Source organism: Scyliorhinus torazame, chromosome 4 (assembly GCF_047496885.1).
Source record: "Scyliorhinus torazame isolate Kashiwa2021f chromosome 4, sScyTor2.1, whole genome shotgun sequence".
In the NCBI taxonomy this organism is placed as follows: domain Eukaryota; kingdom Metazoa; phylum Chordata; class Chondrichthyes; order Carcharhiniformes; family Scyliorhinidae; genus Scyliorhinus; species Scyliorhinus torazame.
Genome location: NC_092710.1, coordinates 55,145,664 through 55,161,990, shown reverse-complemented (window position 1 = coordinate 55,161,990; position 16,327 = coordinate 55,145,664). Strand labels below are relative to the sequence as shown.

General features: G+C 48.2%; 1 protein-coding gene across 1 annotated transcript; it reads right to left on the bottom strand.

Moving 5' to 3' along the window:
• Nucleotides 1-3,995: 3,995 nt before the first annotated feature.
• LOC140411356 (probable G-protein coupled receptor 139) lies at nt 3,996-5,109 on the bottom strand. The gene is made up of 2 exons (XM_072500477.1): nt 5,040-5,109; nt 3,996-4,915 (listed from the first exon to the last, which is right to left on the bottom strand). Exons 1-2 carry the CDS (start codon nt 5,107-5,109, stop codon nt 3,996-3,998), a joined length of 990 nt encoding a protein of 329 aa, XP_072356578.1.
• Between the last annotated feature and the right edge of the window lie 11,218 nt (nt 5,110-16,327).

Below are 16,327 nucleotides of genomic sequence, written 5' to 3'. Positions count from 1 at the left end.
GCTGCTGCGGGGGTGACTTTGTTGAGTTCCCGGTAATCGATGGTCAGTCGCCATGATCCATCAGGCTTTCTCACTGGCCAAATCGGGGCATTATTAGTGGAGGCTACTGATCTGAGTACGCCCTGCTCTCATAAGCTGTCGATAACTTTTGCGATTTCTCCCTCTGCCTCTTGGGGAAATCCGTATTGCTTTTGGGGTCTAGGGTCAGGTCCTGTGATTTGAACGGAACCAGTCATCCGGCCGCAGTCGTGTTTGTGGGTCGCGAATGCTGCCCTGTTCTTCTGTAACACTGCCCTAACCTGCTTGTCTGTGCTAATTGGGGTCGGGTCAAACCAAAATTCGCCGACTGCGCTAATCTTGTTGGCGTATTCACCTATTGTGAATGTTACGGGGGCTCTTGCGGATTTTGCCATTCTCCAGACACATTGGTTGACTGGATCAAAGGACAGGTTGTGGGAATTTATAAAATATATGCCTCAAATGTGTTCTGCTGTGTGGGGTAGATCGACTAAAACTACGGGGTGTTTTGTGTTAATGGTTCCGATTTGAATGGGTACAGGGGCTGTGATGTGTCCCTGCTGTGAGTGGCCTGTAAAGCTGCTGAGGGTGATGGTGGCTGTAGTGGGCCACGTGTCCTTTTGAAACATGGTGGAGGAATTGATTGTGGTGCAGGACCCTCCCGTGTCCCAGAGAAACTCGATGGGCTGCCCCCGTATCTTTGCTGCAACTACTGGTCGGCCGGACCTATCCCAAAGGGTGTCGCAGACCCAAATGGGGGAGCCCGAACACCGTCAGTCCGTTCCGTTCAGGTCCGTCTGATCTGAACGGGTGCTCACACTATGTATGGGCTCTGTCTTATTCTTACTTAGAGTGCCCGTCTGCTGGGCTCTCTGTGGCTTTCGTGGGGCATTGCATTCCCTTGCAAAGTGTCCGAACTGTCCACAGTTGTAACACTCCTGTGGCTTTTGTGGGGGGCTGTTCCTTCCTTCATTTACCCATGCGGGGTTCTGGTGCGTTTTCACTGCTTGTATGTCTGCTTCTGCCGGCTGTTCTTCGGGATTTTTATTCGTGGGTTTGTTTTGAACAGATTGCTCCCAGGTGCGGGACAATCTTTTTACAACCCATTTCTCAATGAGCCTCCTCTGAGGGATCATAATTGGCACACGCTTTCTGTCCTCTTTCTGTGGCATGGGAGATAAGGGTGCGGGTCCATTTGGCCATGTTGTCTGGGGACAAATGGGCGCGGTCTAAGTCTCCGAAAACTGCTGCAAAATGGATCCACACACATCCAGCAAACGCTGTGCGGTGCTCGGTTTTCTTTTGCCTGCATTTATTGAGGCCTTCTACGGGGTCACCCCTGTTATACCCGATCGCGTCTAGGATCGCGGTTTGCATTTCTGCAAGGGTGCCTCCTCCTACATTCTGTGGGTCGGGAAGGGCTGCTACGACCAAAGGGTCTAAACTCAAAACTGTGAGCTTTACTTGCTCTCGCTCATCCAGGCCGTACATGGTCACCTGTTGCTTTACTCTGGCAAAGAAGTGGTGGGGGTCTGAGGCGGGGAGGAACGGTTTGATTTTCTCGCACACGTCCCATAATTGGGTCACTGTTAAGGGGGTGGTGTACAGAAATTCCGTGTCGTCCGATGTGGCTGTGCGGTGGGTGGTGACTGGGTTAATTGGAGCCTGAACTATCTGCTCTGTGGGGGGTTGGGGTGCTTTTCTCTTCTGGGGCTTTCCCTGCGCACATGTTCCCTGAACATATCTCTGCGTTGTCTCACTCAATTCTTACTAATCAGGGCCGTCTTCCTGATCTAGCTGTGATCCAAAGGTTTCCTGGAATCCTTTTTGAACTGAAAGCAGAGATTGCAGTTCTGCAATCTGCTTCCGGCACTTCGCGTGGTCTAGTGAGCTTTGTCTTTGCTCCGTGGTGGCAGCATGTAGTGCTCTTAACGCTGCCTTCAGGTCAATACACTGCCTCTGCAATGCCTCTACCTGCTTCTTGGTTTCCTTGCGTACCAGGACTGCACGTTGCGTGTCCTGATAGGCCTTTTCGTACTGGGATTGGAAGCTGCTTAGGTGTGCCAGACAAGACTGGTGTGCCCACTTGGCATCATCCACCTCTCCATCCTTTGCTGCTAACTTCCTCCTTAATTCTACATTCTCTTTCTCTACCTCACTGACATCGACCTTGCTCATTCGATGTATGCCTTCTATCTCTTTTCGGAGCGTCCTAACGACCTCCTCCATGCCTCGCAATTGTGCCAAGCAGGACACGATTGCCATCGGCTTGCGAGCTTTTCCTAAGCTCTTCTTGTGAATCTCACTCAGGTTCTCCCACCAAGTATGTCCTATACTCCCGGGACCTGTTTCCTCATTTTCACAGAATTTGCTCCAAAGGGGCCATCCTTACCCTTTGAGGTACTTTCTGATTTCCTCTTCCCAAAAGGGACACTGTCCTACTCTACTGATGGTCGCTGCGACCATGAATTCTTCGGGGTTCATGAGGCGTTGCATTGCCTGCATTGCCATCTTTCCTCTCTAAATACTTCTCTTGAAATTTGGAACAAGGGGTATGAAGGCATTGCTGTAATTACGGGTACGGCTTTTGCTATTTTCCGGAATACAAACTCCCGACAGTTTTCGCAACAAAATCTATCAGTATTACCTTATCGCCCTGTTAGTTACGCATGCATTAACACACTTCCGAATTATGAGGATTGATCAGAATTGCTTGAACACTTGTGGTTTTTCTGTTCCCAATTGGATTTCTAATTCAAATTCTGGGTTCCCCCGGATTGGTTAAGCTACTTCTAGATCGGGTCCCGTCAGGATGTCGCCAGTAATATGTTGCTAACTTTTGGTTGGTTCAATTGGCTCTGTTTTATAACCTTTGCTCTAGAGTCGCCAGATATCTTTATGATACCGCCACGAGGTTCAAGTTCAAGTAATGATCAATAACTCAACACACCAATTAGTAAGATTCAAATCAAAGCACATTTATTATACACAGTACCTCGCTACTCATGCATAAACTCTACTTTCTAGGCTATTTCTATAACTAACAGGCCTAGACTTAGCTTCGGCCTGGCCCACCAGGTCAGGGGAACGAATGGCCTTTCGTTCGGGTTCTGAGTCTGCGGGATTCAAAGCTGGTATGGACTGGTAGCTAGGAGCACCTATCTCGTAGCGAGCGTTGACTTGAGAGTTACTTTCTTGAAGGCCGCCGGACAGTTCAGTCTCAGGGGTTGCTTCGCGTTGCTGAGTGACCCTGTCAAGAAGAACGATTTGAACTTGGGGGCTTTGCTTTATAGTCCCCAGGGGCTTCCCGCCCTTCGGGGCGGACCCCGTACCTGGTTTCAAGTGATTGGACTTCGTTCCAATCGCTTGGTTTGATTTCTCCAATGCTGGAGCGGTTCCCTGATCGTTGGGCGGTCTTTAAGTGTCCGTTAACCTCTTTTGTGTTGGTTCCTGCTGGCGCCGAGGAGTCTGGCTTGGCTTTGTTTACCTCAAAATGTTTGATTGTTCCCGGGGATCGCTCATTACTATGTCGATGGCTGCTACATTACTATGCAGATGGCTGCTTTTATTGATGCTGTCTGGATTTCTGCAGAGTCTAATGCACAGTAAACTTGTACCTGCTAGTTTTTGTCTGCGTTGGCTGAATTTCCCTTCAGCCTTTACGGTTCTCCATTTTAAGTCAGGAAGTGGCCAACTCAGGGGGCTACAGCTAATCAAAGGTTCCATTTACTTATTGCTTCCTGATGTTTGCATCTAACATTTACAGTGTAATATATTTATTCAGTTGGAGCTATCAGGCAACACAGTGTAGAAAGACATATGCAATGCTGATGTCGATTGCCATAAAGGGGGGTAAATATAGATGTGTATCTGTGATTCCTTACAATAAATAAGCAATTCCATGTAGCTGTAAGGAGCGAGAGTTCCAGCCGAATGGAATAATAATTAAAGTTAATTATAATGTTTCAAATGGGGCCCTAGGTCGATTGGCTTATTTTTTTGATACACCGCAGAATCAGTGTGCAGGGAGATTTCAGCACCTTCTTGAGATCTTCCCGGAATTTCCTCTGGGTGGCTGCATAAATCCACGGGTTTAGACAGGAACTTAAAAACTTCAACATATTTCCGCTTTCGCTGGCGATATAGCCAGGGTTTGTACGGTCACCTCGGTAAGAACGGGGAGTTATCAATCCAGTGGTCACAAAACTAACCACAGCTGTCAGCCACACCAGTAAAAAGGTGCCCGACACAGTGAAGAGCAAGATGATGGATTTCCTCCGGTTCTCGATCTCTGCATCAGACTTTTCTTCAGCTTTGTCAGACCGGAGTTTCTTTCGGGTTCTGCTTGCCATTATAATACGTCTGCTTGTCAAAGAATTAAATAAGACAATTAAAGTAAAAGGAAGGCAAACCTTACAGGTGATGTGAAACCAGAAGAATGTCGCACCAATAGGTGAGGAAAAAAATGCCACACCAGACCTGCAACCCCACTGCATGTTGTCAATGATTTGCTGAGGTTCGTAAGCAAAGAAAAATGGGACATTCTTCAAAACGACCAGGACAGAGAATATTGTTATGACCACAACCACAGTTCTCTCGGTGCAATACTTTGCTTTAAACTTCTGGCAGCAGATAACTGCAAACCGATCAATGGTGAAGGAGACAGTGAACCAAATGGACAATTCAAGTGCTACAGTAGCCAGGTACAGAATGGACTTACACACGGGAGTGTGGGAGAGAAATGAAAGTGGAAAGTTATAACTGAAAATGTGATTCACCATTACATTGATAATCATGACGAGTAGATCTGCTGTTGCCATGGCCAACATGTAGAATGAGATACATTTGGAGAGGCCACACTTTCCTCGGCAAAGAACCACAATTGTCAGCATGTTCGCTGAAAGAAATAAAGAAGATAGACCGTGTTCTAGCGACTGATTGACATACATGTAGACCTACTTTACCCTATTACAGGGAGACAGGAAATACTGATCAAAAGCAAATAAGTTACAATGACTCACCAGGTACACCAATAGTTGCGATAACTGGGAAGTAAATCTCTTTTATCAGTAAAATAACTGGTTGTCCCATCTTCTGAGAAGTGGATTAATAATATCGAAGCTGAAACTGGGAGTGACGCAGACTAAAGCATTGGAAGAGATGCTATATTTATATACAAACCAATTCTCAAGGCACCCAACAGGTGAAAAGTCTTCATTAGCATTATTAACAGTGATTTAACAAACAGACATTGGCAAATTTTTTAAAAGAAATTCTCCGTTTGTTGTGCTAGGTTACGAGAACATGCTAACATACTTATTAGAGAGTTCAAAAAAGGCAGGCAATTAAATCAATGGTTACAGGTAGAAATGATTTGGAGATGCCGGCGTTGGACTGGGTGGGCACAGTAAGAAGTCTTACAACACCAGGTTAAAGTCCAACAGGTTTATTTGGAATCATTAGCTTTCGGAGCATAGCTCCTTCATCAAGGACGGTCACCTCAGCGCTTGGCTTTACCGCAAGACGCCCTATGCTGCTCTTGTTTGGCCCATGTTTCACACTGTAACCAATCACTATTTGTTGATGTACCATTGTCAATGTACTCTGTTGATTATTCTTTTGTCTACTATGTACGTACTGTGTACGCTCCTTTGGCCGCAGAAAATACTTTTCACTGTACTTTGGTACATGTGGCAATAAATATCAATCAATCAATCAAGTCCATGGATAACCACATGATGTTCCACTTCTCCAGCTTCCACCCGAAACACATTAAAGCAGTCATCCCCTATGGACAAGCCCTCCGTAGGCACAGGATCTGCTTAGACGAGGAGGAACGTAACAGACATCTACAGACGCTGTAAGACGGCATCGTAAGAATGGGAGATGGCACTTGACTCATCAATCGACAGTTCCAACACGCCACAGCAAAAAACCGCACTGACCTTCTCAGAAGACAAACACGGGACACACCCGACAGAGTACCTTTTGCCGTCCAGTACTTCCCCAGAGCGGAGAAACTACGTGAGCTTCTTCGGAGTCTTCAATACGCCATTGATGAAGATGAACACCTTGCCAAGGCCATCCCCACACTCCCACTACTTGCCTTCAAACAACCGCGGAACCTCAAACAGACCATTGTTTGCAGCAAACTACCCAGCCTTCAGGAGAACAGCGACCACGACACCACTCGGCCCTGCCATGGCAACCTCTGCAAGACGTGCCAGATTATCCAAATGGATACCACCATTACATGTGAGAACACCACCCACCAGGTATGTGGTACATACTTGTGCGACTCGGCCAACGTTGTCTACCTCATACGCTGCAGGAAAGGATGTCCGGAAGCGTGGTACATTGGCGAGACCATGCAGACGCTGCGACAATGGATGAACGGACATCGCACAACAATCACCAGGCAGGAATGTTCCCTTCCAGTCGGGGAACACTTCAGCAGTCAAGGGCATTTGGCCTCTGATCTTCGGGTAAGCGTTCTCCAAGGCGGCCTTCAGGACGCGTGATTCATGTCTCACTACAGTAAACCCCCTACCATCTGGCATGGGCTTGCAAAATCCTACCAACTGTCCTGGCTTGAGACAATTCACATCTCTTTAACCTGTGATTTTCCCTCTCTCCAGTCGCACTATCTGGACCTGTATAGACTTAATTACCTGCAAAGACTCGCATTCAACTTATCATCTTGCATCATTGGCTTTGTCTTTCTATTCCGTGTTTGAGTAACCCACCTCTTCACTCACCTGATAAAGGAGCTACGCTTCAAAAGCTAGTGATTCCAAATAAACCTGTTGGGACTTTAACCTGGTGTTGTAAGATGTCTTATTGTGCCCACCCCAGTCCAACGCCAGCATCTCCACATCAATGATCTCAGCCACAGGATGTTGCAGGAGACAGCGGCACAGTGGTATTGTCACTGGTCTAGTAATGCAGAGACCCACGATAATGCTCTGGGGATCTGGGTTTGAATCCCACCCGGGCAGTTGGTGTAATTTGAATTCAATAAATAAAAAACCTGAAATGATGACTATGAAACCATTGTCGATTGCCTTAAAAACCCATCTGGTTCACTAATGTCCTTTCGGGAAGAAAACCTGCCATTCTACCTGGCCTGGCCTAAATGTGACTCCAAACCCACAGCAATGTGGTTGACTCTAAAGTGCCTCCGGGATGGGCAACAAATGCTGGCCCCCAGGCCGCGATGCCCATGAATGAATAAAGAAATAAAAGGTCCAGAGGTCAGCTTCCCCGTGCAAACATCTTCAGATATTTAATAAGTTGTCTTATTCCAATATAAATTCAGAAGTGGTGATTGTCAATGACAATTGCTGAACATGCCCGCCATGACCATTTGAGCAAGGGTAAATATACCCACCTGCCCTTGCAATTTAGTGCACGGAATTCTCCACAATCAACATCCACCGTGGTTGCGATTGAACACAAACATAACTGGACCAACTCTGAATATTGTCTGGGCAGAAAGACAGCCCAACTGTGAGGTGAATAATTTATTTCCCATCTACCCAAGTCTTGTACTCACTCCATTTACAAGGTGCAAACCAGTTGCGAGATGGAATAATCCCCACTTGCCTGGAGGAGTCCAACTCCAACAACACACAAGAAGCTCCACATCAAACAGGAAAAAGAAATCTCCTGATGAGGAACCGGTCGGGTACATTAAGCATTTAATCCTGCCACAACCAGCACAAAAAGGTAGCAATGTGTCCCAGGTATGGAATGTATGACAGCCTCTCGGCAAGATCCCATTGATAACACCTTCCAAACTGTCCTGTCTGACACCAAAAATGACAAGTGCAACAGGTTCAGAGGAATACCATAACCTGAAAAATGTCCTCCAAGTAAGATATGGGGCTGGATTCTCCATTTGCTGACGCTGAATTCGGGAAACGCAATCGGGCGGAGAATAGCTTCCGACGTCGAAATCGAGCCTGCCAGGGAGCCCCCCCAACTGGACATGGGCGGTGCCCAGGCACAGGCCGCCATTACGGCGGCCATCTTGCTGGCCACCCACCCCGGCCCCTGGGTGCTCGCAGTTACAATGGGTGTATGGATGGGCCCCCCTCCCGACCACCCCACCCAACCGGCAGCCACCCACCGAGGGAACCACCCGGGGCCACAACGATGGCAGCCCCCAGTGAGGGCAGTGCCATCCAACGGTGCCCCTGGCAGCAGGGACGGGTGCCAGGACCGGGGGCACCGGCGGGGCCCGGGTGCAGGGGTGGGTTGGGGAACATGCGTGGGTGGGTCACACGTTGACAACCGGGGCCACCATGTAGCCCATGGCATCTGGTTGGGCACGGGTGTATGCGCCATGCTAACATGTTTTCCTTTCACCCCCTGCAGAAAATAATGGCTTTCGGACACCAGCCTGTGATGTGGCCACCGCGGCGAAGGCCGCTGCCCTCCATGCAGCCCTGTGGAAGCATGATTGGCGGCCGCACAGAGAGGAGGCGGAGGCTGCAGCAGAGGAGCAGCCGCAGAAGGGAAGGTGGCAGCCGCTCAGGATGGAGGGCTGGCTGCCCAACAAGCCGAGGAGGAGGAGGCAGCGGATGAGGCCACGCGTGTACCGCCACCTTCCGGACCGGGCATGCAGAAGGAGACTGCGGTTGAGCAGGGGAACAGTGCGACACATCGGCCAGATGATGGCACACCTGGCACCGCATGGGTATGGGGGAGGACACCCACTCCCGCTGGCCGTCAAGGTGACGGCCGCACAGAATTTCAATGCGACAGGGTCATTCCAGTTGCTGTGTGGGGACCTGTCTGGCATCTTACAGGCATCGGCGCACATATACATCCGTGCCATCACCGACACCCTATATGCCCAGGCGGAGCGGTGCCCTGTGGACTGCGCCCACCAGGATGCCCGGGCAGCAGGGTTCTCTGCTATCTCCGGGATACCACGGGTCCAGGGGGTCATCGATGGGGTGCACGTCGCCCTACGGGCCACTTGCGGATGCCAGGCCGCTGTTCACCAACAGGAAGGGCTACCATTCGATGAACATTCAGGTGGTCTGTGACCATCAGATGCGGATCATGCACGTTTGCGCACGATACCCAGGCACAGTGTACATGACTCTTTCATTTGGGAGCACTCGGTGATCCCCGACCTGTTTGAGGGACCCCCCCCCCCCGGCTGCGGGGCTGGTTGCTGGGCAACAGGGGTTACCCTTTGCGGCCGTGGCTGATGACGCCTATATGGAGGCCACAGAGGTCGCTGTATGGCATCATTGTAGCGGAGACCCATGGGTGTGGTTTCGAGGTGCTTCGGGGTCCTGAAGATGCGCTTCAGGTGCCTGGACCACTCTGGAGGGCCCCTCAAGTACGAGGGCAGGAGGGCCACCCGCATCGTGGTGGTCTGCTGTCCGCACTTCTATCGGCCAGACAGAGCGCATCTGGTAAAGGCCTCTCGCTCAATGAGCACCTCAGCATCGATTTCAAAGGGCCCCTCCCCTCCACTGATCGTAACGTGTACTTCCTCAACATTCTTGACGAATACTCAAGATTCCCCTTTGCCATCCCATGCCCTGACATGACCTCTGCCACCGTCATCAAGGCCCTGCACAGTCTTTTCACCTTGTTCGGGTTCCCCACCTACATCCATAGCGATCGGGGTTCCTCCTTCATGAGCGACGAGTTGCGTCAGTTCCTGCTCAGCAAGGGCATCGCCTCCAGCAGGACGACCAGCTACAACCCCCGGGACAATGAACAGGTGGAGGGAGAACGTGACGGTCTGGAAGGCCGTCATCCTGGCCCTACGGTCTAGAAGTCTCCCAGTCTCCCGCTGGCAGGAGGTCCTCTCTGATGCACTCCACTCCATCTGGTCGCTCCTGTGTACTGCCACCAACGAGACCCCTCACGAGCGTATGTTTGCCTTCCCCAGGGAGTCCACCTCCGGGTGGACTCCCTGGACCCCCCTGGACCTCGCTCCCGTCCTGGCTGACAGTCCCAGGGCCCGTCCGCCTCCGGAGGCATGCGAGGAGCCATAAATCAGATCCCCTCGTTGAGAAGGTCATGCTCCTCCATGCCAATCCACAATATGCCTACGTGGCACATCAGGACGGGCGGCTGGACACAGTCTCCCTCCGGGATTTGCCAACCTGCAGGTTCCCCAGCGACCATCACCACCACCCTGATCCTACACCGACTCCCTTCACCACTACCCGGCTACTTCAAGGTCTGGCACCCGCAGGCCCACCGGCGGCCATCACCACCACCCCCGCCCATTCACCCCCCCCCTCCACCGACTGGGTGAAGAAGAGGACGACACGCTCTTGGACGTGCAGGTGTCGACACCGATGCCCACACCACAGCCAGGACTGAGGCGATCACGGCGGAAGGTCAAGGCCCCCGACAGACTTGATCTTTATGTCCACTTCACCCCCGCTGGACTCTTTTTTTAACAGGGGGTGAATGTGGTAAACCACTGTATTGTATTGTACTGTTGTACTGTTACATGCCTGGGCTTGTCCCTGCTGGGTCCGAACCACTGTAGTATATAATGTGTGTATTGTGGTAAACTGCCACTGTATTGTATGTAATGTGGTAAACTACTGCCTGCTGGCCCCGCCCCCCCTCGGGCTCGGTATAAAGGTGGCTAGTCTCCGCCGCTGCCTCAGTTCAGACCCAGCAGGGACAAGCCCAGGCATGGAACAGTACAATACAATTCAGTGGTTTACCACAGACAGGTTGGTGTGACAGTGGCTGCGATTTCAGTCAGTGAGGTGTTTTCACAGCAACACGACCCAGAGCTCCGGGTCTCTATGAATGTGAATATTGTGAGTGGCCAGCAAATGTAAAACAGTGAAAATAAAAGACTGATGAACCAAACAAAGGAGCAACCAGCTAAAAGCCGGACTTTCCAACATAATCCTTAGCTCCTGAACATCCCACTCTGATAGTCAGATACTTGCTCCCTGGTTCTCGACTAGAGCAGCAATGATCAAAGTACTTCTCTACTGATAACTTCCTTCCAAAATGTGAAATCATTAATCAGAGCAGACAGCTTAGGGGCAGGGGGGTGTGGAGGGGTTTAACTTGTGGCCTCACTCTTTTCATTGTTCCTTCCACTCAGTTTGGAAAATCTCATCTCCCTTCTGGTTCCTTACCAATTACAGGTGTTGATTTTCCAATGTGATGCCTGTCTTTGCCCTTCGATAGTGATCGTCTGTTTGGAAGATGTTGCTGAATGGGGTGTCGCCAGTTGTTGAAATGCATCTTATATATTCTACAGGCAGAGAGCACCGGGCTTGCGAGTGCGCTTTGCGTACGAGCAGTGGGAGAGGCCACATCTGGAATGAGGCACAGACTGAGTGAGTGTTACACTTGGGAACTTGAAGTAGAGTGGGAATTCAGTGCGGAGCGGGAAGAGGTGCTTTTTCTTTTCTTCCTTGCTTTGTAACTTTTGAACCTTCAGAGAGTGATATTGCGTTGCTCAGCTAAGGTTACAAGGGTGAGAGCTAGTGGGTAAGTAGTGGGCAAGGTGGATAAGTATTTACACCTTTCATCACTTGTAGTTTGAAAAAATGTTTTATGGTTTATAATCTGTCAGGGCGATAATTGGTAGTGACGAGGACAAGGAAAGAAGGGCCATAGATAACTGTATATAATCTAATATCAAGCACCTTCCAAAAGGTAAGTAATGGCAGGAGAATCCAAAGCTTCTTTTTGCTCCTCTTGCTCCATGTGGGAGACCGGGGACCTTTCCAGTGCGAAGGTCCAGCATGTGTTCAGTAAGCACCTCCAGCTACAACTCGTGGCAGGGGGAACTGGGGTAACATCCGCGAGGTGGTGTGTGTCTTGGATAATACGTACAGAGAGGTGGTCAGACCGCAGGCTCAGACCCTGCAGGCAGGAAGGGATGGGGTGACCACCAGGCAGTGCAAGAGAGCTAGACAAGCAGTTCACAAATCTTCTGTGGCCATTCACCTGCAGAACAGGTACACCGTTTTGGATACAGGTGAGGGGAATGACCTCCCAGAGGAAAGCTGCAACAGGCAAATTTGTTGCACCACCATTGGTTCTGCTGCAGAAGGGAGCAATTCTCCACGGAGAACATTTTAAACTTTTCCAATATATCCTCACAACTGTACTTCCTCATCCCTGGAGCCATTCTTGTAAATCTCTTCTGCACTCTCTCCAAAGTATTCACATTCTTCCTATAGTGTGACTCTGTGACCGGTACACACTACAGCAGCCGAGGTCTAACTAGTTTATGTCTTCTAACATAGGAGATTCGATTGTCAGGGGGATAGATAGGTGTTTCAGTGGCCGCAAATGAGACTCCAGGAGGGTGCTCGGATCAGTGTGTCTCTGAGCGGTTACAGGACATTCTGGAGGGGGAGGCTGAACAGCCAATGGCTGTGGTGCACAACGGTACCAACAACATAGGCAAGAAAAAAAGTGATGCGGCTCTCAAAGCATATGTAGGGAATTAGGAAGCAAGTTGAGATGTCAGACCTCAAAGATAGTAATTTCAGGATTACTACCAGTGCCACCTGTCAGAGTAGAAATAATAGGATGAATCGGATGAATATGTGGCTGAAGAGATAGTGTGAGGGGGAGGGATTCATATTCCTGGGGCATTGGGACCAGCTCTGGGGGAGTTGGGACCTCTATAAACTGGACAGCTCCACCTGGGCAGGATCGTAATTGGTGTCCTCGTGCGGTGGAACTTTCTAGAGCATTTGGGCAGGCTTTAATCTAATAACGCAGAGGGGTTGGACCGTATGTAAGGATTTAGACCAGGGGTTAGCAAGAACAAGAGGAAAAGACAGCAAGAAGAATAAGAAAAGTGACAGGCAGAGAAATCAAGGGCTTGTGTCAGATAATGACACTAAAAATAGTAGGGACGGGACAAAGAACGTTGAAAGGTTTTGTACCTGAACACGTGGAGCATTCGAAATAAAATGAATAAATTAGTTGTGCAGCTAGATGTAAAGGGGTATGATATAATTGGGATTACGGAGACATGGCTCCAAGGTGACCAAGGATGGGAACTAAACATTGAGGGTTATTCAGTCTTTAGAAAGGACAGATAGAATAGAAGTGGTGGAGGTTCATTGTTGATTAAAGGGGACATTGATACAATATTGAGGAAAGCTATTAGTGCAGATTATGTGAAATGTCTCTAGGTCGAGTTAAGAAACATAAAGAGGCAATGAACATTTGTAGGGGTGGTAGGCAAACCCCAGAACCACAGTGGTAAAGTTAGGAATAGCATTAGACAGGAAATCAGAGATGCATGTGATAAAGGAACATCTATGATTATGGGTGACTTCAATCTGAATATTGATTGGGTGAGACAAATTAGTCACAGTACAATAGAGGAGGGACTTCTGGAGTGTGTCCGGGATGGATTTCTGGACCAATGTGTTGAGGAACCACAAGGGAACAGGCCATTTTGGTATTGTGCAATGAGAAAGGATTAGGCGGCAATCTAATTGTGAGAGAACCTTTGGGGATGAGTGACCATAATATGATAGAATTATTTTCAAATCAAGGTGAATAGTGAGGTAGTTGATTCTGAGACCCGGGTCCTGAACCTCAATAAAGGTAACTATGATGGGTTGAGGCATGGGCCAGTTTCTACTCTGTCCAGCCGCCTAAATTCATTCAACATCTCTGTCAAATCTCCTGTCAAACTGTTCCTCCACGGAGAACATTTTAAACTTTTCTAATATATCCTCACAACTGTACTTCCTCATCCCTGGAGCCATTCTTGTAAATCTCTTCTGCACTCTCTCCAAAGTATTCACATTCTTCCTGTAGTGTGACTCTGTGACCGGTACACACTACAGCAGCCGAGGTCTAACTAGTCTATGTCTTATAACAGCTTAGTTTAAACTCCTTGTTCGTGTGCCGCTATCAATAAAGTCAAGCATACTGTCTGCTTTATTAATTATTCTCCCCACGAGTCCTGACACCTTCACTGATATATGCACAGATTCACCCCGGTCTCTCTGCTCCTGCACACCATTTAGAGTTGTGCTCCTTGTTTTCTATTGCCTTTCCATGTTCTTCCTACCAAACTGAATCACTTCACTCTCTCCATCCTGAACTTCATTTCCACCTATCGGCCTATTCCATCAAATCCTTTTGAAGTTCTGCACTGTCCTGTTCACAGATTCCAATTCGTATCATCAATAAACTTTGAAATTGTCCCGGAACACCAATATGCCTATCATTAATATATATCAGGAAAAGTAACCGGCACTTGTGGAACACCACTACAAACTTTCTTCCACTGACCGTTACTCTCTGCTTCTTGTTATTCAGCCAGTTTGGTATCCACGTCGCTCCAGTCCCGTGGATTGAATTAACTGTGACTTTTTCCTCAGAGATCTGTTGTGTTGCATTGTACTGAAAGCCTTTTGTAAGTTTGTGCACACCACATCAACAGCATTAACCTCACCCACCCTTTCTGGTCCGTCTTCAAAACTACAGCAAGTTCAGTGAGCACGAATTTACCTTAAGAAATCCATATTGGCACTTCCTGATCCAACTGCAATTTTCCTTGTTACTATTAATTCTATCCCGAATATATTTTTATTTAAAACCTTCCTGACCACCAAAGATAAATTTAATGTATCTGCGAATCGTTTAGACTTTTTTAAAACAAGGGTATTTATATAAAAAATCTACACTCCTCTCGAGACCCCCCCCCCCCCCCCCCCGTCCCCCAGTCTGGAGCACTGAACTATTCTAGCCTGTGCCCATATAATTCTTAATCTCACTTCCTCCAATGTCCAAGTCATCCACCTCCAGTGCATTGGCAACTTTAATCACCAACTGGTTATCCTCCTCTGTCACCATGGCCTCTGTAGAATGTATCTCATTGGCAAAGAAAGAGGCAACATAGTAATTCTGTGTACCCAAACAGGTGGCAGAATGTAGCGGCTAGGGCTTTTTCACAGTAACTTATTTGAAGTGTTAATGTAAGCCTACTTGTGACAATAAAGATTTTTATTATTCAATACCTCATCCATGTTCCATACCTCTATATGTACATTTCCTTTTTGGTCCCCAATCAGCCCTCCTCCCCTCCCCTCCAGCCCCTGTACTATTGATTGCCTATAGAAGGCTTTGGGATTCCCCTTTCTGTTGGTTGCCAGTCCTTTCATATGACCAATCCTCGCTCCTCAGATTTGCTCCTTCACCTCCCCTCTTAACCTTCTGTGTTCAGCTTCGTTCTCACAAAATTGCACCACCTGCAAAATATTATTACTGAATTTCTGACAATGTTTTATTTTTTATCAGTACATTGCGTGAATATTAATAGTTAATATATTTATGAAAATACATCTGTTTCTTCATTCCTTTACCAATTGGTTTGGGAGACGTTTTGAAACTGAATGTCAATAATGTTACCCAAGCCACTTCTATGGACAGCACAGAGCAAGAGCAGATAGTGGCCTACCGATTGGTTTGATACATCAATGATATTACAATGGAGAAGTCTCACAACACCAGGTTAAAGTCTAACAGATTTGTTTGGAATCACTAGCTTTCGGAGCGTAGCTCCTTCATCAGGTGAGTCAGCAGCTGCTCTCCGAAACCTAGTGATTCGAAACAAACCTGTTGGACTTTAACCTGGTGCAAGACTTCTTACTGTGCCCACCCCAGTCCAACGCCGGCAGCTCCACTTCATTACAATGGAGATTATAGGTCAGTGAATGGGACATACATAGTAAAATGTCACTTCATTCGAACAAATTCTGATTGTTTCCTCTGTTCCAAAGATTATGAAGTGACCAGAGTTGCCAATAAGGATTTTGTTCAATAATGAAACTGTCACCGACAGGGATGAGAGCAAAGTTTCAGGAAAGACACCACGTTGGCAATCAAATGACATTTCATTCCTTTGGGCTGGCATCGACCAATATATATTCTGGCTGATTGTTAAAGTGACGGTGATCGCAGTTTGTGCGGCTGAAGGCGGATCTCTTTGGTGTCCATATTTCTGCAGCCTCTGTGGGGCTGTCACGTTGTTATCACTGATCCGAATTTAAAGTGCTTTCATTGTGTTTTCTGCACAATTCATACTGGTGTAGCTCACATTTACACAAGAAGTGCAATTCCACAATGGCAGGACACATTTTATCCTAATTTCTTGCATAATCTCTGGATTAGTATCCAGGGAGATTTCACGACATTCTTCAGCTCTTCTCGAAACTTCCTCTGGGTCGCTGCATAAATGCACGGATTTTGTAAACAGCTCAACAGCTTGAGGAAAGCTCCGGTTTCAGTGGCGATATAGCCAGGGGCTGTGCGG